The 22,709-nt window shown below is 44.1% G+C and overlaps 3 protein-coding genes across 4 annotated transcripts in view; 1 reads left to right on the forward strand and 2 right to left on the reverse strand.

The window, feature by feature from the left end:
• Nucleotides 1-6,831: 6,831 nt before the first annotated feature.
• On the reverse strand, nt 6,832-8,085 carry ACTL7B (actin like 7B). The gene has a single exon (XM_069474527.1). It carries the CDS (start codon nt 8,083-8,085, stop codon nt 6,832-6,834), a length of 1,254 nt encoding a protein of 417 aa, XP_069330628.1.
• Nucleotides 8,086-10,606: 2,521 nt separating this feature from the next.
• Nucleotides 10,607-12,101, forward strand: ACTL7A (actin like 7A). The gene has a single exon (XM_069474528.1). The coding sequence runs from the start codon at nt 10,650-10,652 to the stop codon at nt 11,970-11,972; it is 1,323 nt and encodes a 440-aa protein (XP_069330629.1). The 5' UTR covers nt 10,607-10,649; the 3' UTR covers nt 11,973-12,101.
• Nucleotides 12,102-17,771: 5,670 nt separating this feature from the next.
• ELP1 (elongator acetyltransferase complex subunit 1) overlaps nt 17,772-22,709 on the reverse strand; it is a 64,871-nt gene continuing 59,933 nt past the window's right edge. For both annotated transcript variants that reach the window (XM_069476649.1, XM_069476648.1), the window contains exon 37: nt 17,772-18,331. In XM_069476649.1, the coding sequence (XP_069332750.1) occupies nt 18,264-18,331 (68 nt within the window). In that variant the 3' untranslated portion in view covers nt 17,772-18,263. The remainder of the gene's footprint in view (nt 18,332-22,709) is intronic.

The following is a 22,709-nucleotide window of genomic DNA, read 5'->3' on the forward strand; positions in this document are numbered from 1 at the left end:
GTGTTCTGCACATATTTAAAAACAAACACATTTGTACATCTGTGCAATATACATTGCATGTGGACCAGAACATTTATATTGTACTCTCACAATTTATAAAACAGTTACCTATATTTTCTTGTTGATCTTCAAAACAGGTGATCACCAATGTACAAAGAAGAGCCTGAGGCTAGATGAGGTCAGCTGGCTTGTTCAAGACCACACAGCAAGTGTCAGAGCTGATGTGTATACCCCAAAGCTCTCCACTGCCTCCTACACTGACTCCCCATGCTCCACACAGTTGGCAAAGGTATTGGTTCTCAACCTTGGCTACACAGTGGAACCATCTGAAAAACTTAAAAATAAATACTGATACCTAGTCTTATCCCCAGAGATTTTGATTTAACTAGTCTAAGGTGTGGCTTGTACATGAGAATATATATTTTTTCCTCTATTTCTTCATTCACTGAAGTTTTTTAAATTAGTTTTTTATTGTGAGATTATAGACTCACGTGCAGTTATACAAATTAATATAGAGAGATCCTGTGTATCTTTTACCCAGTTTCCCCCAATGGTAACATCTTGCAAACTACAGTATAATGTCACAGCCATGACACTGACATTCATACAGTCAAGATACCCAGCCTCCCTTTGGGCAAAAGCAAATTCTTCACTACACAAAAAGTGACATTTGACTGAATCCTGAACATTTTGAACATTATAGTCTGAGACTCTGGATTCTATTTAACATTTTTTTCATGGAAATTCCCTCTATAGAGAGGTATAGCTCAATGGCCACATGGGTATGTAAGTTCAGCTTCTTACTGTGCCTCAGTAACACTACCATGGCAAAGGTGGAGTGCCGAATCACTGCCTTGCTGCAAATGAGTTGTGTGAAAGTTCAGCTTCCCCCGCAGCCCCGTTAACACTCCTCAGCAAAAGTGGGTCACTGACTCCCAGCACCTCGTTGCCTCCAAGTGGAAGTACAAGATCAGCTCCCCTCTGGGCCCCACTGTCACCAGGGGATGGAGGGTGTGGAAGAAGCTGGGTGACAACTAGCCCCACCTCTCATCACCTTGCTCCATCTCATGGATGCTGGGTGGGGATGAAGGTTCGGTTCACTGCTGGACCCACCGACACTACCCTGCTTGGGGAACCTGAATATGGCATCCATGTCATGGGAAAGGAGTGGGGGGAGGTGAAAGATCAACTTATACAAGATTCCTCCTTGAAATTACAGTTCAGGTGGGGTGATTAGGCATGGTCTTTGCATTAGTGTTTGGTTGGAATAGAGTGGGTATTGCCAAAAAGGTTTCATTAATCAGGCTTTATTTGCTCCCAATTTCTCTGTCTGCAATTGCTCAAGGGTCATCCTTAAAGCACTGCTTTCTTGGCTGACTTTCCCAGTACTTATTAAGCATAGTTCTACTGGTTTTGCTATGACTCAGCTGATTCCTAATTGTTATTTTACATATTTATCCAAGTGCAGAAACCAAGAGGGGTGGGGCTCTTTCAGAAGCCCTGCAGTGTCCTCTGGGATGTTGAAGGGTTAGAAAACTGGCAGATTCTATGGCTCCATCTCAGGAAAATAACATTTTTCTAGGCTGAGAGCTGCCTGATAGGCTGGTGTTTCTCTTGTGAAAATGAAAGACTAGGTCATGAGGCTTCCCTAGAGCAGCAGTTTTCAACTGGGCTGCGAGTCAGAATGTTTTTTTTTTTTTTTTTAAACTATCTTTTTACTTTTTTATTTCAGCATATTATTTTAGAATCTCTTGAGGGCCTTTTAAATCCTAATGGTGCTTCTACTCCACCCCAGACATTCTGATTCAATTGGAGTGAGTTTGGGCACTGGTATTTTTTTTTTTTAAATAAAAAAAAAGCTCCCCAGTTGATTCTAACATGCAGCCAGGATTGAAAGGTTGAAAACGAATACCCTAGGGATCCTGCAGAGTTCTGGGAAGACAGGCAAACAAACAACAAAAAGTCAAGGACTAGCAAATACAAATTCAGGTGCCTATGAGCAATAAGTCCAGCATATTTTCTCCCAGGCACCTGCTCTGTGCCAGGCCCAAGCCTGCATTCAGGATGCTGGGATGGACAAGACGTATCTCTGGCCTTCTGCTGAGGTATGCAGATGATAGAAACCAGGGAAGATGTGCCCAAGGCCACTAAGCAGTGCTAAGGGGACACAGAGAGGGAGCTCCCTGCCCGGGCATGTCAGGAAACATGTTCCAGAGGAACAGACCTTGGGGTGGCGACTTGAAAGATGAGTGGAGCCTGGATAGGTGGTGAAATGTTCTGACCCAAAGCAGCAGCCTCTTAGTCACCCAGCACCTTTGGTTTGTCTCACATCATGTCACAACTTCTTGTTTACTTCTAAACATTTATATTGTGCTTAGTACGAGCCATGCACTTTTCTGAGCAGTTTGTTTACCAGGAGTGTCTATTAGAATCACCTGGGGACTTTTCAAATGTAGGTTTCCAGGTGAATCACAGTCTGGGGTGAAGGTCCATAGGGTTTTGCTTTTGTTTTGGGAACTAGCTTCTAGGTGATTCTGCCACCCACCATTTCTCTTGCACTCCCTCACTTCCCCCTTTAAACAAGCTATGGTGAGAGGGGGACCCAATTTGTAGTATTTGCTGATTTCTGTTGGGGTAAATACTCGCTCCATGGCAATTTTCAAGCTACCCATAGTTAATTCCTGAATACTTAACCATCAGCTCTAATCAGTCATTAAGAGGTAGCTCCAGCATACCAATACCCCACACTTCTACCCACCCTCCCCACTGGTTAAGAAGCGCTACACTACAAGAAAATGTATGGTTAAAAAAATACTACATTCATAAAACAGCAAACCCTTAATGGCTTGTGTTGTAATAAAGTTAGTTTCTTGAAAGCACTTGTGCAAATAACTCTTAGAGCAACCTTGGTAATAAACATTTGGGGGAGAGACATCAGGCTGCCTGGACAGGCAGAGGCCAACAGGCCTCTTGCTGTGTCGAAGTGGTAAGACTTCACCACTTGATGTCGCTCTAATACTTGCTTAAGTCTCTGAAGTCTCTGTAAGAAAAGACCTTTTTGCTAAAAGATTGTCATTCTTAACTTTGAAACCTCAGGATGATGACTACGAAATTACACCATACTTGTTCATGACTGGAAAACAATTTTTGTACATATTTTTTCCTTGAAAAAGAGGTTGGTGATTTGCAGAAAGGAAGAAGACAAGGACAAAGAGACAGTTAGGAATCACAAACTTTGATTTAGCACAAGACTTTGATTTACCAGGCACATGAACTTGAACAAAACTAACCTCTCTACGCCTCAGTGTCCTCATCTGTAAATGGGGGGAAATACGTGTAACTTCTACCTCACAGACTGGATTTCATCTGGCACATACTAAGCACCCATTCCGTGCCATGCTCTGCACTGGGCTCTGCAAAAGCCAAAATGAGTGAGGCACAATTCCTGCCCTCGAGAAACTGAGTCTAACCTCAGGTCTCTGCCCTTCAGTGTAGTACATTATCTGACATTCCGTAATACCTTGATAAAAATTCTTATGTAGTAGCTTTTTTGTTAGGGAAAAAATGAAGTGTTGGTCTCAATGTTTCAATTATAAGAGGCTTCTCCAACCCTGGTCTCTCCTCCACGCAAACTTGCTCCAGAGGAATGCCATTGCTGAGAAGGAAAACTGAAGCCAACTTGCTCGAGAGGAATGCCATTGTTGAGAAGGAAAAAGGAAGCCACTAGAATGTTCTCAGTTGGGAAGAACAGACATACAACTAACAGGTATGAATGATGAGATTGAATGCATTAGGTCACAGAACTAAAACATCTGGTAGTGGGGGCCACTCTAGGCATGGTTTGATTCAGATGTTCACTTTGTCATCAGGGCACCAGCTGTTTCTCTGAGATTCTCTGAGTTCCACAATCCTTGGTGGATCAAGTTGGCTTCCTTCCTGTTAACAAATATTGCCACAGCAGTTCCAGGGCACACACTTCAATCACACATCAATCTTCCAAGCAAAAGGCTTATGACTCACTCTACGTGGCTGGACTGAGATCACATGTTCACCGAAAGGCAGTCATTATGGCCAAGGAAATGGGATGCTCTGATTGGCTGAGCCTAAAACACACATTCCACTCTCAGAGCTGGGGGGGGAAGCGGCCCTGGGCCACATCTGCTGCCCACGTGGAAACTGGGAGTTGTGGGGAAGTGGTAAGGGGGAAGTGGAGACATCGACTATTCCACCTTGGGAATATTAGCTAGACTGGAGTTTCTGATCTGGAGAATGGGCAAGGGGGTGCAGGCCGAGTTCATGATCTGCTCTTCACACACTTCCCTCCTCCTCCTTCCCTGGATTAGCACCACCTTTAGAGAGAGAATTCTTCAACTTCTTTTCCTGAGAAATATATAGGTAGAGGCTGGCCATGGTGTTCACCCCTCTACCCATGGGGCATGGGGGGTGGGTTATGCTTCCAGACAGAGACCACAAGTTTCCACCCATCCCCAGCCTGTTTTCACTGGCATTTCCAAGTCCCAAACTCCTGCTCATCATGCAGGACAGGAAGTCACCCTGCTCTATAGGAAGCGCCCTGCACAGTTCAGGCTGCAGCCTTCCTGCCTTGCTTCTTTCCTTGTATCCACTCTCCTTCCAGAATCAGGTAGAAACTTCTAGCTTCCTGCAATTTCACCATTCTCTTATCAGCAGTGGGATGCATTTATATTATCTACTATCACTTTAATGGAGACTCAGAAGGCAGAGGAGATAAACACACAGGGTCAGTGGGTCATCTTAAGCTGGAAATCACTGACCCATTTTTCTACGATAATTAAATGTCATGCTTGCAGTTGGCTTAAATAAATTCATGTCAAGGATTAAGCAATTTCTTTAGTGTTTTTACAGCCTCTGCCACATAAGGGATGCTTTTGAGGGGATGACCAGGTAGGGAGGAGACTGAAGCTGTGACTGCAGACACAAAAGTGCTGACGACATGGGGAGGCAGCAGGGGATGGACTGAAGTGGTAATAGACAGACATGGCTTCCAGAGATCTTCAGGACCAACACGTGGCATTCACATATAGCATCTGCTTACTGCTTGTGCGACTTGGGGCATATCACTTTCCCCTCTAAAAGCCTCAGTTTCCCTCTCTGTATCTCGTCAAGTTTTTACAATCCGTATTAGTCAAAGTTTCTTGCGTTGCAAGCAACAGACACTAATGCTAATTAAGCAAAAGTTGTGTTGAAGCAGCAAGTGTGTATGAAGACATCAGTGTGGTAGGGACTCTGGCAACCTGGAAAATGTATGCTCCACAAGAATTCACATTCAAGAAAAATGTGAATTTTTCTGTGTTGGCCAAACACAACGTGTGTACTGGCCACCTCAGCCCCCAGGGCTCCAGTCTGTGATGTCCCTCCTACAGGCAAGAGCCCAAGCTCCGTGCCTGGCACCAAGGTCCTTGCAGTCCAGGGCAGAAGTGCAATTCTGGGCAATGGGAAAGGACCTTAGGTGATAATGACGGTGTCTAGTTCTTGCTCAAGTCCACAGCCCCAAGCACTGGGCCCAGGACAGAGACAGACTCATGGAGTGCCCCAAATCAGGACTCTTTGCTAAGGTAAGAGGTGGCTCATGGACATTTGAGTCTCAGCTCATCTAGGACTATGCAGCTCACCGATGCCTGATCCCATAGATGGATGGGCAAGGACCAGGTCATGGGCTCTACCAGAAGGTGGGGGTAGGGAAGGGGGCAAGAACCACTCTTCTAGGTAGGCAGTCAGGCCCCAGCTGAAGCCTCATAAGCCTCAACAGCCTCTCCCTCAGCCACAAAGCTTATAAGTGCCCATCATGCCCAGCAACTTCTCCATTTACAGCTTTCTAATACACCACCATCATCTTCCCACCCGCATGAACGCTTTGCTTAGACCTCATCTTCCTACCAATGTGGCTGTCCACCAGCTCTGTGTGATCCCAAAGAAAGGGACCTTGTTCTGGTCATTTCTCAGTCCCCCGCACTGGACGTGTCCCACAGTAAATGCTTGCTATGTGCTTTGGGTTGCTGACTAACCATTAAGAACCATGTTGGCCCTTCTGGAAACAATCATGACTTGGGTCAGGAGACCTGGGCTCAACCACTCACGTTGGAGTGGCCCTCAGCTTCCCCACCTCCACAGCAGGGAGAGGACCACGTGATTTTTAAAGGACCTTCTGGTTCCTCCGACATCCTCTGCATTCACTGGCTCTGCTTTGTGACTGCAATTTTGGCTGGAGCTGAAAGGGGGAGGGCCATTGATGGGTAGAAATGGACCTTCACACTAGAAGATGCATGGTCACACCTGTGGGCTGCCACTATGAGGGTGGCAGGCATTAAGGGGAGGTGAGTGAGGGACCTGGGGTGACTGCAATGACAAAAGCTGGGAGCAGGCAACTGTCAGGAGAAGGAGACTGAAGTCAGACACCCAGCTGTGAGTCTCCCCGAGACCACTGCTTAACTATGTGACCCAAGCTGGTCACTTCATCTGAGCCATTCCCCACTCTGTTGATGGGTGAACAAGCAACATGGAGTGTCTGTTGAATCAGGTTTTGAACACAGAGGAGCTAATGGAACAGGAAGCCACACTCTGGGCTCTGAGATGATGTCACCCTCATAAGGCAGGCAGAGGGGGTGGGCTCAGTAGGGACCCCCCCACCCTTTATCCACCTCCTGGAGCAGAGCAAAAGGTTCCAATACTTGTAAGTGCAACTCCCCTTCTGCTATCAGATCAGAGCAAGAAATCCAGCCTGGACAAGAGCTACTGTGCATTAAAGTTTTATGTGAAACTCTGTAAATGTATAGAGTGGCCCATGGCCACCGCTCAGCACTTGCTGTAGATGGCAGCGCTGCCCCGCTCCTCAAACTCCTCCTTGCTGACCCAGAGCTGCTGGAAGGCCTGCAGGGAGGCCAGAATGGAGCCGCCAGTCCACACCGACGTCTTCCTCTCAGGAGCAGCGGCCACCACGGGGCTGTCCCCAGGGCAGAGCAGGCTCAGCTCCCTCTGGAAGCGCTCGGGGAAGCCATCCAGCATGGTGCAGCCGCCGCACAGCAGCACATTGGCGGCCATCTCCTCCTTGAAGCCCGCCTCCTCGCACCGGCCCAGGCAGGCAGCTGTGAGCGCCGGCAGGCCCGGCTGGCTGATGCCCACCAGGGAGGGCTTGAAGAGCATCTCAGAGCAGCGGAAGCGCTCCTGGCCGATGGTGATGTGCTTGCCGTCAGGGAGCTCGTAGTCCACACGCAGCTCCTCCAGGGACAAGCGTAGCTCCTCCTCAGGCACGAGGGCCGCGTAGCCGCACTTCTTCTTGATGTGCTCTATGATGTGCAGGTGGTCATCCGTGAACTTGTGGCCAGCCTCGTTGAGCAGCTGCATCAGGTAGTTGGTGAGGTCGCCCCCCGCGTAGTCAGCACGGCTAGTCAGGCCGGGCAGCAAGTCGCCCTCCGAGATGGGCACCACGTGCGAGACGCCATGCCCACTCTCCACCACCAGCCCCGAGGTCTTGCCGTAGGAGTAGATGGACAGCAGCGACTGGGACGTCACGTGCATGGCAGGGATGCCAAAGGTCTCGAACATGAGCTCGGCGTACTTCTCCCGGTTGCTGCTGGGGCTGAGCGGAGGGTCGGAGACCAGCACGGCGTGCTCCTCGGGGAGGATCTTCATGGCCGTGTGGAAGATGTACTCCCAGATGTTCTGGACGCAGTCCCAGTCCACCACGATGCCGTGCTTCAGTGGGTTAACCAGCTTGAGGGGCGTCTCCATGCTGAGCAGCTCATGGCCCACATAGGTCTGCTTGCTGGTGTCGCCGGAGTCGGCTGCCTCGGGGCAGCGCTTGCCCACAGTGGAGGAGATGAAGTAGGTGGGCCTGGGCTCTCCCGCGTAGCCGCACTTGCAGTACTGGGAGCCCAGGTCGATAATGAGGGCCTTGACCTTGCGCACCTTCCTGGGCTTCATCTTCTGCTGAGTGGCTGAACCTGTGTCCCGGATGCCAGCATCAGGGACTGGCAGTGTTCCTGCCTCTCCAGGGTCACCCTGAGCCGTGCCCAGGGGCATGAGGCTGGGACTGTTCCTTGTCGCCATCTGCCTTCCTAGCTCACCTTCTCACATCCACATCCTAGAGCTCCGCAGGGAGAAATGAGAGCCCACCTCCAGCAATGCCTTGGCAACCACCCAGGATTGTGATGTCACTGGGGGCTGGTCCATTCAGGCAGCCCGGGGAGGGCTTGGCTTCCCTGGGCCCTTGGTCTGTCATTCCAACCCCTGTCAACCTGTGTCGAGTTTGATCCAGGACAGAGGAGGTGGCCAGCAGTTTTAGAAATTTAAACACACTGGGGTCTTGGGGTTTTCTGCTCTCCCCATTATATCTCCATGCCTTACTGACTGAATGTCTTTTCCTCTTCTGCTTCTTGGAGGAGAGGGTGCTAAATATTTGAGCCCCTACAGTAAGTCAGGCACTGAACCAGGGACTCCACTTATGTTATTTTGTAGAATTCTGGGAGGTATGCAGAGCTGAGGAAATAAGAGGCTCAGAATTCAAAGGACTTACCCAAGAGCAAACAGTTCTTGGAATGTTTGTACTTTAACCAAAGTTCATCCAACTCTAAGGCACCAGGCCTCCTTAAAGAGCTTGAGGACCCCAACAGTACTTTCCTCCATTCAACATTTACTGAGGGGTATAGCAGGTTCAGCTCAGTGTAGCCTGCCAGTGACAGAGGAAACCTTGGCCACAGGCAATGCGCAGTCTAGGTGAGGAGACAGAATGCACGCAGATGAGTTTGCAGGCAGAAGTCTGCTTGGAGAAGAGAGGCGCATGATGGAGGGAGTGCTTCTTTGAGGGAGGAAGTCAGTAAGTTCTCTAGAAGGTGATGCTTAAGTCAAATACTGGAAGAGATGTGGGTATTTATCAAGTAGCTAAGAGGAGGGAAAGGCATCCCAAGCAGAGAGTGTGGCTTAAGCAAAGGCTCAGAAGGATGCACAGTGAAGAACTTCCAGTAGTTACAGTGTTTAGAAAAAGAGATGAAACTAGAGAAGTCACAGAGTCAACTAGGGAGGGCCACAAATGCTAGGAGTAGGCTTAGAACAAACCGAGCACAGCTGGGGAACCAATGAAGGCTTTTAGCAGGGGAGTGGTCGGATTTGTCTTCCAGAAAAATTTTGGAGAGATATGCATTTGGCTGTAATGTAGAGAATGGATGGGAGGGATAAGACTAGAGGCTGAGACCTGAAAGCAGGCCATGGAAGAAATTCTTGTAAGACTTGAAGGTGGCCTGACCTAGGGCTGTCATAGTCTGGAAGAGACAGGTTCTAGAGTTTAGAAGGTGGAATTGAATCTAGTCTGTTGGTTTCCCAACCAACTTTAATCCAAACTCTTATGCTGGCATTTGAAGCCTTCTCTCATTGGCTCCTGTGACCTCTTTAGCCTCAAACACTGCACTCACATTAGATGATTAGATGTGTGGCATGAGGAAGAGGAAAGGAGGAATCCCTCACCTGTGCCCAAGAAATATGACCTGCCACCCAAAAGGACAATTTACTGGGTCCCCACAGGGACCTCCATCACTGCCTGCCCCCTTCAGATCAGCAGCATCAGTCCCTCACAGGAGCGTGAACTCCACTGCAAACTGCACATGCTAGGGATCTAGGTTGCATGCTCCCCGTGAGAATCCAACGCCTGATGATCTGAGGTGGAGCCAAGGTGGCGACCACCCCCCTCCCCATCCATGGAAAAACTGTCTTCCATGAAACTGGTCTCTGGTATCAAAAAGGCTGGGGACTGCTGCTCTAGAACATGCCACCCAGGAGTTTGGAATGGCCAGCTGTGAGTGACAAACTTTTCCTCACACAGGATATCTGTACCTCTCTGAAGCCATGAATCCGTCTACTCTCAAGGTGGTGCAGGGCAAGAGAATTCTTCCATGACAACCTTAGGCTATTGAAAGGCAGTGCTCAGAACTGCCTCAGCCTGCTTTTCTTCCATTCCTTATGGAAAGCCAATACAGAAGAGAAGGAAGCCTAGGGAACTGGACTCAGAAGACCTGGATTCAAATCCAGCTTTATCACTTATAATCTGTACAACCTTGGGCAGACTATTCAAAATGTTAGTTGACTCTTATTACTATAGTGCTATGTCCTCTCATAAACTTGAGCCCTCTCCACCATCTCCAGGTTTCTGTCTTGAGCAACTAGGTGGCTGGATGGTGGTGCCACACACACTCACACGCATATGGAATGCAGGAGGAGAAGCTTTCTCCTGCATATATTTATTTTGGTTATTGTCTGTCACTTCTCAACCCCTACCAAGTAGACTAAGATTTTTGTCTTTTTTTTCACTGAATTCCCAGCTGCCTTGCACATAGCAGGGACTCAATAAATATTAATTGACTAAATCAAGTTTATGACAAAATTTAGAAAAAAGGTGCAATTTGGACTCCTGTCTCCCAACATTTAGAAAAAGGGGAGGTATTTCAAAAATACCCCAAATATACCCAAACATTGGACAAAGGTTCCCAGAAACTAGAAAGCCCAGGTCACCATATTACATCATAATCAGTGATGTCACTGTTGGGAAAATTCTCAAGTTATCCTCTGATTTAGGCCTTTCAGGCCTTGAAGCCAGCGGGATCGAGGAACTTTCCAAGAGCAGTATGGCTCTTGACAACGTGTGGGGTCCACCGGCAGCAATCATAGGGGATGGGCCTGCCAAGAGGGTGGGTGATCAGGCCCCTACACAGACACAGGCCCTCCAGACTGCCTCCTTAAGGGATGGCCCAGCAAAGCGGGCAGTGTGGGTCCGCCATAAGACTTTGGAGCCCAAAGATCCTACCAAATCAGCAATGGCCAATGGGAAGCCCAAGCAAGAGATGGCCAAAGCAGTGGTCGTGGACCTTGGCACTGGCTACTGTAAATGTGGCTTTGCCGGCCTGCCAAGGCCCTCTCACAGGATCTCAACAACAGTGGGCAAGCCCTACATGGAGACTGCCAAGACTGGGGATAATCGCAAGGAGACATACGTGGGGCAGGAGATTGCCGATTCAGAGCTTCATCTCAAGCTAGTTAATCCTCTGAGACATGGCATCATCGTGGACTGGGACACAGTGCAGGATATCTGGGAATATCTCTTCCGACAAGAAATGAAGATCGCCCCAGAGGAGCATGCGGTCTTGGTTTCAGACCCACCCCTGAGCCCACACACCAACAGAGAGAAGTATGCTGAAATGCTGTTTGAAACCTTCAACACTCCTGCAATGCACATCGCCTACCAGTCTCGCCTGTCCATGTACTCCTATGGAAGGACCTCCGGCCTGGTGGTGGAGGTTGGCCACGGCGTGTCCTATGTGGTCCCCATCTATGAGGGATACCCTTTGCCCAGCATCACCGGAAGGCTAGACTACGCAGGTTCTGACTTGACATTCTACCTGATGGGCCTGATGAACAGTTCAGGGAAGCACTTCACTGAGGACCAGATAGGCATCGTGGAGGACATCAAGAAGAAATGCTGCTTTGTGGCTCTGGATCCCATCGAAGAGAAGAAAGTCCCTCCCAATGAGCATATAATCCAGTACATTCTGCCTGATGGGAATGAGATAGAACTGTGCCAGGAAAGGTTCCTCTGCTCAGAGATGTTCTTCAAGCCATCTCTCATCAAGTCTATGCAGCTGGGCCTCCACACCCAGACAGTGTCCTGCCTTAACAAGTGTGACGTTGCCCTCAAACGGGATCTCATGGGGAACATCCTGCTCTGTGGGGGCAGCACTATGCTCAGCGGTTTCCCTAACCGTCTGCAGAAGGAGCTGAGTAGCATGTGTCCCAATGACACCCCGCAGGTAAATGTGTTGCCTGAGAGAGACAGTTCAGTGTGGACTGGTGGCTCCATCCTGGCGTCACTTCAGGGCTTCCAACCACTGTGGGTCCACCGCTCTGAGTATGAGGAACACGGGCCTTTCTTCCTCTACAGAAGATGCTTCTGAATGCCCATGAGGCGCAGCCACGGCACGGGCAGTACATCAGCTTTGTTGGGTGAGTGCTCTCCTACACACAGGGAGCTGAGCCAGCACCTTCATTCCTGTAGCATTAAACACCTCTCATGTTCCCCTCCATGGTGTGTTTCGCTATTTCCTGACTTAATAAGAACTTTAAAGATGCACCATATGCCTTAAAATATACATTTGCCAAAACAAAAGCAACTGTCGGGGGAGCATGAACAAAAAAAGACATGTATTATATGTTGATTGCCTAAACACATTTTCCTGAGAGAAACTAGCTTGAAAATTATTCTGTTCCTTAATTGGTGCATTCCCCATCTTAGGAACTACTTTATTGTTAAAATCTGCTTGGAAGGGAGAGTGCAACGAAGATAGATTATAGGTAAATGGTGTTGGGGCATATAAGAAGCTCCCTTTCCATAACGCCAATAGGAAGTAGCTGTAATGGTTCAATCTCCCACAAACCAGCACTGTATATTGCATACTTCATCAGCAATTCTGAAGGCCTGGAAAGAGCTGGTAAAGATGTCTGACCCCTGTTTTACCTACACTTTCTTTTAGTTCCAGTCACTTATATCTCAATACCAGTTCTTATTAAGCCATCATGGTAACTGCTGCCAGAGCCTGGCATATTATGACCAAGGTAAGGGACAACTCTTCAGAGAATGAATGCTATATAGCTCTCCCCTTTTTAAAAACCGAGGCGAGATTTATCTTGGGCTACCAGCATTGAGGTCAAGGATAGAAGCCACGGTCATTCTTTAGACACTGCAAGAAGTAGCTGCCCATCTCCCACCAGACTGGATTCTCCATCAGCCTACAGAGCATACAGCTGGAGTTTGGGGTGGGCTCAAGATACAGGCTGCTGGTTATGGAGCTGATGGTGTGGGTTTTTGGAAGCCTGCCCTGTGCTGATCATTCTAATTCAACCAAGGAGCCCAAAGGAACATATATATCCTCAGTAACCAGGGAAGCCCTTCCAGAGCCGACCAAGTTCTATGGTATTCCTACAGAGGGAGTTTGTAATTGAAGCACTCTGAATTGGTGATTCTTATAACAGCCCCCAGTACATTCTTTGCCCTGACTTTAAAGCTCAGAAATCTGAACACAACCAGGAGGCAACACGAAATAGTGGGAAAGAACATGGCCTTTGGGACCTATGGTTTGAAACCCTATTTTGCTATCATCTATGTGACCCAAGTCTTTGCTTATCTATAAAATTGAATACAAATGCCTACCCTACACAGCAGATGTAAAAAACCAGAGACAAACACCTAAATATCAGTTATCTGGCCTCTGGGAGGTGTTCACAATAGACAGTATCTTGTAGACTTCTACCTCTTATACGAAAAGCCAAAAATCTCCTACTATGGTCCTTAGCCACACAGGCACTCAAAGGCATTCAGCAGAGAGTTGGCATCTCTACCATCTCTAGGGAGAAGTCCTACAGAGCCATTCCCACAGCCTCCAGGTTTGCCTAGACAGCCTTGAAAGGCCTCAAGTGCCTGACCCTGGATCCAGGTCTGGTGAGTAAGCAAATCTGGCTGGCATCAGCAGATAGCCAGCCACAGAAGGGCAGCTGAGCTTCCTATGATTCAGCAGGGATGACCAAACCTCACACTTGAGTGTCTAGGCATCAGCCAGGGATTTGGGTACACTGACTTGACAGAGGTACATCTTGTTTACGCCGGTTTCCAAGCCACTCTACAGTCAACACTTCACAATCATTCACTGACAGGCAGGGTCAAGTTTTGGTTAGTTCTTAACCTTTGGATCTCTCTGGCAGGGTGGTAAAGCCTATGAACACCTTCTAAGGATGTTTTTAAGGGTATAAAATAAAGTATTAGGTTATTAAGTATGGAATGTCCGATTTCCTTAAGTACTAACTTTGACAGTTGATATCTCTGACAATTCACTTTGATGCTTCTTTTTTTATGTTTATTGTGAAGGTACATCCTCAGTCTTTCAAACCCATGTTTTGGCTTGTGATTATCTTTCAAATTTTTTTTAGAGCAATTTTTGTGAAACCATGACTATGTCAAAAATTTGTGTTATTTCTGAATATGAGTTCCATCATGGAACCAGTGCAGACAGACAGCTCAAAATATCAATAAAGTGTTTGGGAAGGATGTGGCTAATGAATGCACAGTATATCGATGGTTTGAGAAGTTCCATTCTGGTGACTTTAATCTTGAAAATGAGCCACATGGGCTACCTGACACCAAGGTGGATGATGGGCTGAAAGCTGTACTGGAAGCAAATACATCTCGACCTATGCATGAATTAGCAGCAAGGTTTGACGTTACTATCCCAACAATATTGAACCGTTTGAAACAAATTGGCAAGGTGAAGAAGCTGGATAGATGGGCTCCACATGAATTAAATGAGCATCAGAAGAGAAATTGTCTTGAAGCTTGCCTTTCTTTGCTGTCACGACATAAAGGCGAACCATTTCTACACCGTATAGTTACGTGTGACAAGAAATGGATTCTTTTTGACAACTGCAAGTATTCAGCACAATGCTTGGATCAAGATGAAGTGCCAAAACACAGTTGAAAACCGAATATTCATCCAAACAGCTAATGGTGTCTGGTGGTCCAGCGCTGGTATTATCCACTACCCCTTCATGAAACCTGGTCAATTGATTACAGCAGATGTCTATTGCAACCGATTGAACAAAATGATGAGGATGCTTGCAATTAAGCAGCTGAGATTGGTCAATAGAGACAGGCCAATCCTCTTGCAAGACAACGCTCTACCATGCTGCACAAACACTGTTCAAACTACAGAAGCTGGACTTGGAAACTCTCTGTCATCCACTGTATTCACCAGACCTTGCACCAACTGACTACCACTTTTTCCAGTCTTTGGATCAGTTCTTGCAAAGAAAAATTTCAATTCTCAACAAGCTGTGGAAAACACCTTTGGTGATTTCATAGCCACTGGCTCTCCAGGCTTCGCTGCTGGCATAAACAAGCTACTGTTAAGATGGCAAAACTGTGTCGATAGTTTAGGTGCATATTTTGATTAATTGTACTGCTTCTTGTTTGAGATATAATAAACACTTTTGATTTGAAATCGAACATTTCATGTTTAATGACCTAATACATAAGATCACAGAGAAAACCAAATATACTTCTATCTTCAGATACCTTAGGAGTCTATGAACCCCAAGTCAAGAATCCCCCAAAAGGCTAGGGTCTTGATGAAGGGGAGGAGTGGGAGGTGGTTCTGGTGGAAGGAAGTCTTCAGGACTTCCTAGGCCTAAATGTTCATTTTAAAATGAAAAATACCAATATATGGTTGAACAATTTACATAGTCTTTTTAAAAGCACTTTTATAAATTCTCTCACTTGATCCTCACAATTGCCCTAGTAGAAAAAGAATCCTCTAGTTCATAAGCTGGGGGCGATTTTGACCCCCAGGGGACATTTGACAATATCTAAAGATATTTTTGGTTGTCATAACAGGGGTGGGAGTGTATACTACTGGCATCTAGTGGGTAAAGGCTAGGGAAGTTGTTAAATATCCTACACCTGCACAGGACAACTCTCCCTGCCCCACATACAAAGAATGATAAGACCCAAAATGTCAATAGTGCCATTAAAAAACCCTACTTAGCCTGATGGGCATTCAAGCTGGAGGAAAGCAAGGCTCAAATTAAGGGGCCTTGTCTATGGACACTAAGATGGTAGACACATGACCCAAAGCCTTGTTCTTTCCTTTATACCAGGAGGACATCTGTTCTTAAAGTTCCTGGGACTTTAGAGCCAATAAGAGTAATGGTGGGGCAGCCTAGGCAGACACAAGACATAGGCAAGGGCTCAGCAGAACAGAGAACACAGGAGCACAAGAATCAACAACAGGCCTTCAGCACTGCCAAATGTCATCATATTAGCCTTGGCTTGTCTACAGCCTCTTGAGTATTTGTAGTTATCTAGCACTTAAGATTTTCATCCTCACTCGCTTACTAATAAATAGGACAAAGAAGGACAATAAAGACTCCCAACAACTTGTCCAGATGGTGCTTCTATAGAAGCACAGATAATCAGCACTACAGGAGGAAAAATAACTAATTTTGCTTCCCAAACTTGCAGTCACCTTAAATTCCTAAGAATCATCAGTTTTATATTTTTAAAACACCCTCTTCAGTCATGGCTATGACAAATCTCGTGTGTGTGTGTGTGTGTGTGTGTGTTTGTATGTGTACGTATGTATATGTGTATATATAGAGAAATTTATCTTAAAATATGCACCCATGCTAAGAAATTACACCAAGCTACACTTATAAAGGTAATAAAAACATCAGCTCCTGCTCAGTTTTTTGAAAAGTGTAAAGTTAAAATCACTTTGATCAAAGAAGACAATCCTCTGCAAGTTCCCTCTCGATGTCTGCAGCATCTGAGCAAAGCTCTCTGACTCAATGGAATTAAGAAAACAACTGAAGATTCTAGCTTATTGCAGCATGAACTTGCTTTTGAGACAGGGTACTAATTTTGGGGAAGGGTATGTACTCTTTTCTATTAATAGAATGTAACAGAATCTTTCTCCAAAATTAAGCATTCACCACTCACAGGAGTTTCTCCTTTTCCTATACACTCCATTTTTCCCACGAATCCTTCCTTGGCTTTGCTGTCGATGTGGAAATAACTGACAGTAATTTGCATCCACACAAATTCTTTCCTATTGCTTCAATACATTATCTTAAGGAAAGTTAGCATTCATAAACATTCAGACCATTATCAACAGACACATTTACTTCTATTTCCAATCTATCAGCAATGGGTTCCTTTACTGTTATCCAAAGCAAGAGCACTATAATATATTAAAATGCCACATGAGTTACCATGCTCATTTACCCGTGCCAAAGAGTAGCCACAAAGTACTTTCAGCCTTTCCACGTTGGGCACTTAGTTATAGCAAATCCATTATGGGTATGAATCAAAAAGTAGATTTCCCCATAGCAGAGTATATCTTCTTCCTCTTTTTCCCCCCACTATTATTTTGTGAAAATTTTCAAACATACAGGGAAGTTGAATTATACAGTGAATACCTCTAGATTCTATAGTTAACATCTTGCTGTATTAAGGAAAGTCTTCTTAAATTACAATTTTGGGTACACCTATTCTCTGAGGATTCAAAGCAGCATTACATGTTAGTTCATGTACAGTAATGAAGGTCTGGTCTGATAGAAAAACATGGAAGAGGTTTTTTACCTTACCCAAGGATTAGCCATAAAACTGTTATCAGAACAACCAGGCTTTTCCTAGATGCACCAAAAAGAGAAAACATTCTCATTTCTTCCAAAGAAAATAACTGAAAGTTCTTTTGAGAAACTGAATGAAATGGGTCAGTTAAGCACCATAAAGAAAAATAAATAAAATGGCCTAGACACTGACAAAAACATTTCAGTTAAAGGAAGCAGTATTTGGAGAAGAGATAATTTACAACCATGCATGCTATACAGTGCACACTGCTCACCTAAACCAAATGTGCATGATACTATTTAGAAATTCTAATCTGTTCCAGGTCTAACATTGCTAACTCTCTAGCAGAAAATACACAGGCAGTAAAACAGTTCCTATGGACAATGTAACTATAGAAGTCTCAGCCCAGGTATAACTGAAAGCACATGACCTGGTAAGGTGTTACAGAATAACAGCTGTCAGCATAGAAAAGCTTAGAATTTCAAAGGATACTTTTTATTCTGCTTTAAGATAAAAAGAAGCAAATAGTGATTATATCCGACCAAATGTTGGTAGTACTAATAGTCATTGTTGTTTATATATAATACTCTCCCCTCCAGCACAATTTAGAAAATTATTCCACTTGTCTTCACACTTTTGAGGTAGAAACCATGAAACATTATTTCCAATTAACAGATGAAGAACTGCAGTACAAATCAATTATGGAACTTCCCCAAGGTCCCTATAGGAATCACACCAGTAGCTGGGAAGGAAACCCTATCATGATTAGCATAAATATGCTCTCAAAGAGCACACGTAAAAGAATAGTAATTCTCACAAAAATGATGCTGTATTGATTAAAGATTAACATTTTACTAATGATTAAGACATATACACAAAATAAAAATAGAATTGCTTGGTGTCTGCTGAAGTCTGGGGCACACAGCAGCTCTCAGCAATGCTAAAGGTAAATCATCATCTTACTCTTCCCAGTTCTCGATAGCCAGGCCTCAAAGAGCAAGGTGGAAGGACAACTAGGACTGAGTGGAAAATGGTCATCTCTGCTGGAGCCCTCCTAAGCTGTAGTCAGTCACTCTAGCAGGCTCAGTTTCCACTGGGTTTTTTTGTTGATCTTTGGTGGTATAAAAAGCTCAGCATCTAAAAGAAAGGAAGAAAGGAAAACTTTGACACACACATTCTTATTGGTGGGAACTGAGGCAGTAACTCTAAGCTAAACAAACTATGACATTGGGTTTTGTAGCTACAAGATAACTATCAGAGCCAGAGTTAATGTTTCTACAACCCTTGCAACCTGTAGGTCAGAGCAGACTGGAGGGCCTGCCCTGAGAGGAGGAACTGCATTTCAACTTCAGGCATGCTCACCAAGTGATTCAAAGTGGAAGAATGTTCCATACTGAAACTGGGAAGGGCGGTGGTAGATACATGGCTATAAACATTAAAATTCTTCAAATTATACACCTAAGACCTGTACATTTCACTATATGTCAAATTCACCTCAATTTTTAAAGAGTAAAAAAAAGTTTGGTAGCATGTATTATAGTAAGTAAAATTAATGGACAGAAACTACTTTAGGATAAAAAAATTCTACAAACATTTGATAAATAAAAATGCCTCTGCTTTTTTTATTATTTTATTTTATTTTTTGAGACAGAGTCTCACCCTGTTGCCCAGGCTAGAGTGCCATGGCATCAGCCTAGCTCAAAGCAACCTCAAACTCCTGGGCTCAAGTGATCCTCCTGCCTCAGCCTCCCGAGTAGCTGGGACTTACAGGCGCATGCCACCATGCCTGGCTAATTTTTTTCTATATATATTTTTAGTTGTCCAGCTAATTTCTATTTTTAGTAGAGATGGGGTCTCGCTCTTGTTCAGGCTGGTCTCAAACTCCTGAGCTCAAACAATCCACCTGCCTCGGCCTCCCAAAGTGCTAGGATTACAGGCGAGAGCCACCGTGCCCGGCCGATGCCTCTGCTTTAATAAAAAATGTAAAGGAGGTGGAAGGTTAGTGGAAAATTTCGTCACTGTAACCTAAAACTCCCAGGCATTCCTTCTGTTAGATTTGTGAAGTCTCTCATCTAACCAGGAATCATATATAGGAAGCAGAAATATGAGAAAATATGGATAGATAAAGATGTTCTTTCTCAGTACTATTTATAATTAAACTTTTTATAGTGCATCTGCACATGAATCATGCAAACATAAAAATTACAGTTGACCGTTGAACAATGCAGGAGTTAGGGGTATCAACCTCCCCCTCCCCCCACGTAGTCACAAACCCATATATAACTTCTGACTCCCCAAAAACATAACTACTAATATAGCCTACTATTGACCAGAAGCCTTACCAATAACATAGTCGATTAACAGACGTTATATGTATTATATACCATATTCTTACAATACAGTAAGCTAGAGAAAAGAAAATGTAATTAAGATAATCTTAAGGAAGAGAAAATATATTTTGATGCACTAAATGGGAGTGGATCACCATAAAGACTTTTCATCCTCATTGCCATCATGTTGAGGAGGAGGAGGAGAAAGAGGAGAGTTTGGTCCTGCTGTCTCAGGGGTAGCAGAGGCAGACTAAGAAGGGGAGGCAAGACAGGCAGGCACATTCAGTGTAACTTTACAGAAATACACCAAGATTTCTAACTTTTTTTGCCTTTTCAGTCTCTAAAAATGTTTATATACAGTACCAATCCTTCCAAAGTTTCCTTTAGTTTCAGTGCTCATATCATCAAAGGGTCCATGCAGCTTCAAGGCTCAGGGGTTAGCAGCTTTATAGATAAGGGCAGTCCTGATCATAAACCCAATTGCACTTGCACAAAAGAGTAGAGCCAGCCTATCCCTTCCTGCCTTAAATCTTGGTGTTCGCTTCTCTTCCTTACTAATAAATGTCTTTTGTGGCATTTTTTCCATAATAGGGTACTTCTGTCTGTGTTCAAAACATATTCAGGCAGATATCCTTTCTCCACAATGATTTTCTTAATGGTGTCTGGGAACCTGTCTGCTGCCTCTTGGTCAGCAGAAGCTGCTTCTCCTATTATTTTGACATTTTTTAAGCCAAACCTCTTTCTAAAATTATCAAGCCATCCTTTGCTGACATCCAGCTTTAGAACCTTCACATTTCTTTTGCTTTAAGTTCTCATATGACTTCAGCTTTTCTGGAATCATATTAGTCTGTATGCATGCCTTTCTTATAGCAATCCTGCACCCACATAAAAGCTGCATTTTTCAATATGAGATAAAAAGGTACTTCTCAAAAAGTGCAAAGTTTTCATGCATGCTGGCAGAACTGCAGCAATGGCTTCATGAGTTTTCTTTTTTTGTAATGTTCCTTAGGCTGGATTCATTTACCTTGAAATGGCAGGGAATTGCAACTGTAAACCTCAATCTATAGTACATAATCAAGCAATTCAACTTTTTCTTGTTTTGGTAGAGACAGGGTCTTGTTATGTTGCTCAGGCTTGTCTCTAACCCCTAACCTCAAGAGATCCTCCTGCCTCAGCTTCCCAAAGAGCTGGGATTATTGGTTTGAGCCACTGCACCTGGCCTTTTTTCCAGTGACGTCATGACTTTTTGCTTCTTGGGAGCACTTCTAGCATCATCAGTGGCTCCCAGTTAAGGTTTATAGTATTAACTAAACATGATTTAAAAAAATATACAAGAACCACAAGATATCACTTTTTACTGCTATAATCAGCTTATTGGAGATGAACTGCTCAAGCAGAGATGATTAGCACCACAGGGCATTAAGGATACTAAAACAGTTAAGCTCACTGCCATAGCAACAAGAGGTGGCTATGAAATTATTAGTGTGTACTACAGTTAATTTTATGCAGTTATGATTTAATACTGCATCTTTACATTTGTTTACATTTCTCTTAAATGCATGTGGTATGTGCTAAGTTCTGATAAATTTTAACTGTTTATAATAGATTTGTGTACGTTTTGTTAGTAAATGATAAAACAGACTAGTATCAACATGTACTTTATGCATTTGACATACCGTTTTTTTAAATTTTTAAATATTAAATAGACTAGTATCTACATGTGTTTTATGCATTTATGACATACCTTTTTCTTAAAATTTTAAAATATTTCTAGGCTGGTTTGTCTGTTTTTTTAAATTGTTGCAAATCTCCAAAAAATTTTCCAGTATATTTATTGAAAAAAATCCAGATATAAGTGGACCCATGCAGTTCAAACCCATGTTGTTCAAGGGTCAACTGTACTTTGAAAGAATATTTAACAATGTGAGGAAAATCCTCAAGATAAAATGTTTTCAAAACATGATTTTTATATTATACATAATACATGCATGCATATATACAGACATAGCATGACTAGAAATTATCAAGTTTTATTAATAAATTTACTTGACATACTTTATAATTCAGATTTTCTCTGCAACCTTGTCAATTTTGTAATTACACATACACTTACTGTTCTCCATACCCCCAAAACAAAAACCTACATAGACAAAAGCCAACAGGAGGTTTGGGTTATATAAGAATATCGCCACTAGGAAAAGGCTGCTTAAATGAATTCACTGTCAACAAGGTCCACAATTTCATAGATGGTAAAGTCTGAATAAGACGATCTTTTAAAGAAAAAGAAACCAGTTATGAAAATAATGTATTCTCTATCTTATTTTTTTCTCCTTTTATTTGAGATGGGATCTTGTTATAATTGCCTTGGGTCTCAAACTCCCAGGCTCAAGTGATCCTCTACCTCAGTCTCCTGAGTAGCTGGGACATGGTCACGTACCACTGAGCCCGGCAAGCTCTATCTGGTTTTTAAAAATCAGGCATAAATACAACTATATTTGATTCTAGACTTAACTTGGACATGACATCTTTCACATTCCCATGTTTGAATTTCACAGCACAAAAAAAAGAGTCACTTTTATAAAAATACCTTGAGGGATTTTCAATGTTTCCAAGGACCTATCTTAATTCTTTGATAGGTAAGTCATTTGAAGTGCTTATTTTGTTATCAATTGTAACAAGTCCAACTCAGTTGTAATGCAAGTACCTTCCCAATATCACTTTAATCCATTTTATGAAATACATTTTTGCAAAACTTGCAATTGATCTGCATGATACTGCACTGCATCAAAGCACAAAATAATCAGAGAAAATGCCTCATGAAGTCATTGATCCCATTTGTGGAGATGTGTGAATACTTAACCACTGTTAGCTGGGCAGGGCATTTGAGGAATATTTGAGTGGGACTCATTTTGTAATTAGTTCATCAATGCCAATTTTTGAATTACGAGAACTTCCCTTTTCACAACCATGTAACCACAGGACAATGGTAATAAACACTCAGATAATGAGGAGCTCTTAAATATTACAGAATGGCTTTATGGCTCAGCTAGGAAATGAAAGTACTCTCTGAAATGGGAAAGCCAGCTAGAATACCTCAGGGAACGGTGGTCAGCACAAGATCGGCAGCGAGGAACTCAAGAGGCAGAAATCACAACATGACTGGACAACAGTTCAAAATAAACAAT

The sequence above is a fragment of the Eulemur rufifrons genome, chromosome 7 (genome assembly GCF_041146395.1).
Source record: "Eulemur rufifrons isolate Redbay chromosome 7, OSU_ERuf_1, whole genome shotgun sequence".
Classification (NCBI taxonomy): domain Eukaryota; kingdom Metazoa; phylum Chordata; class Mammalia; order Primates; family Lemuridae; genus Eulemur; species Eulemur rufifrons.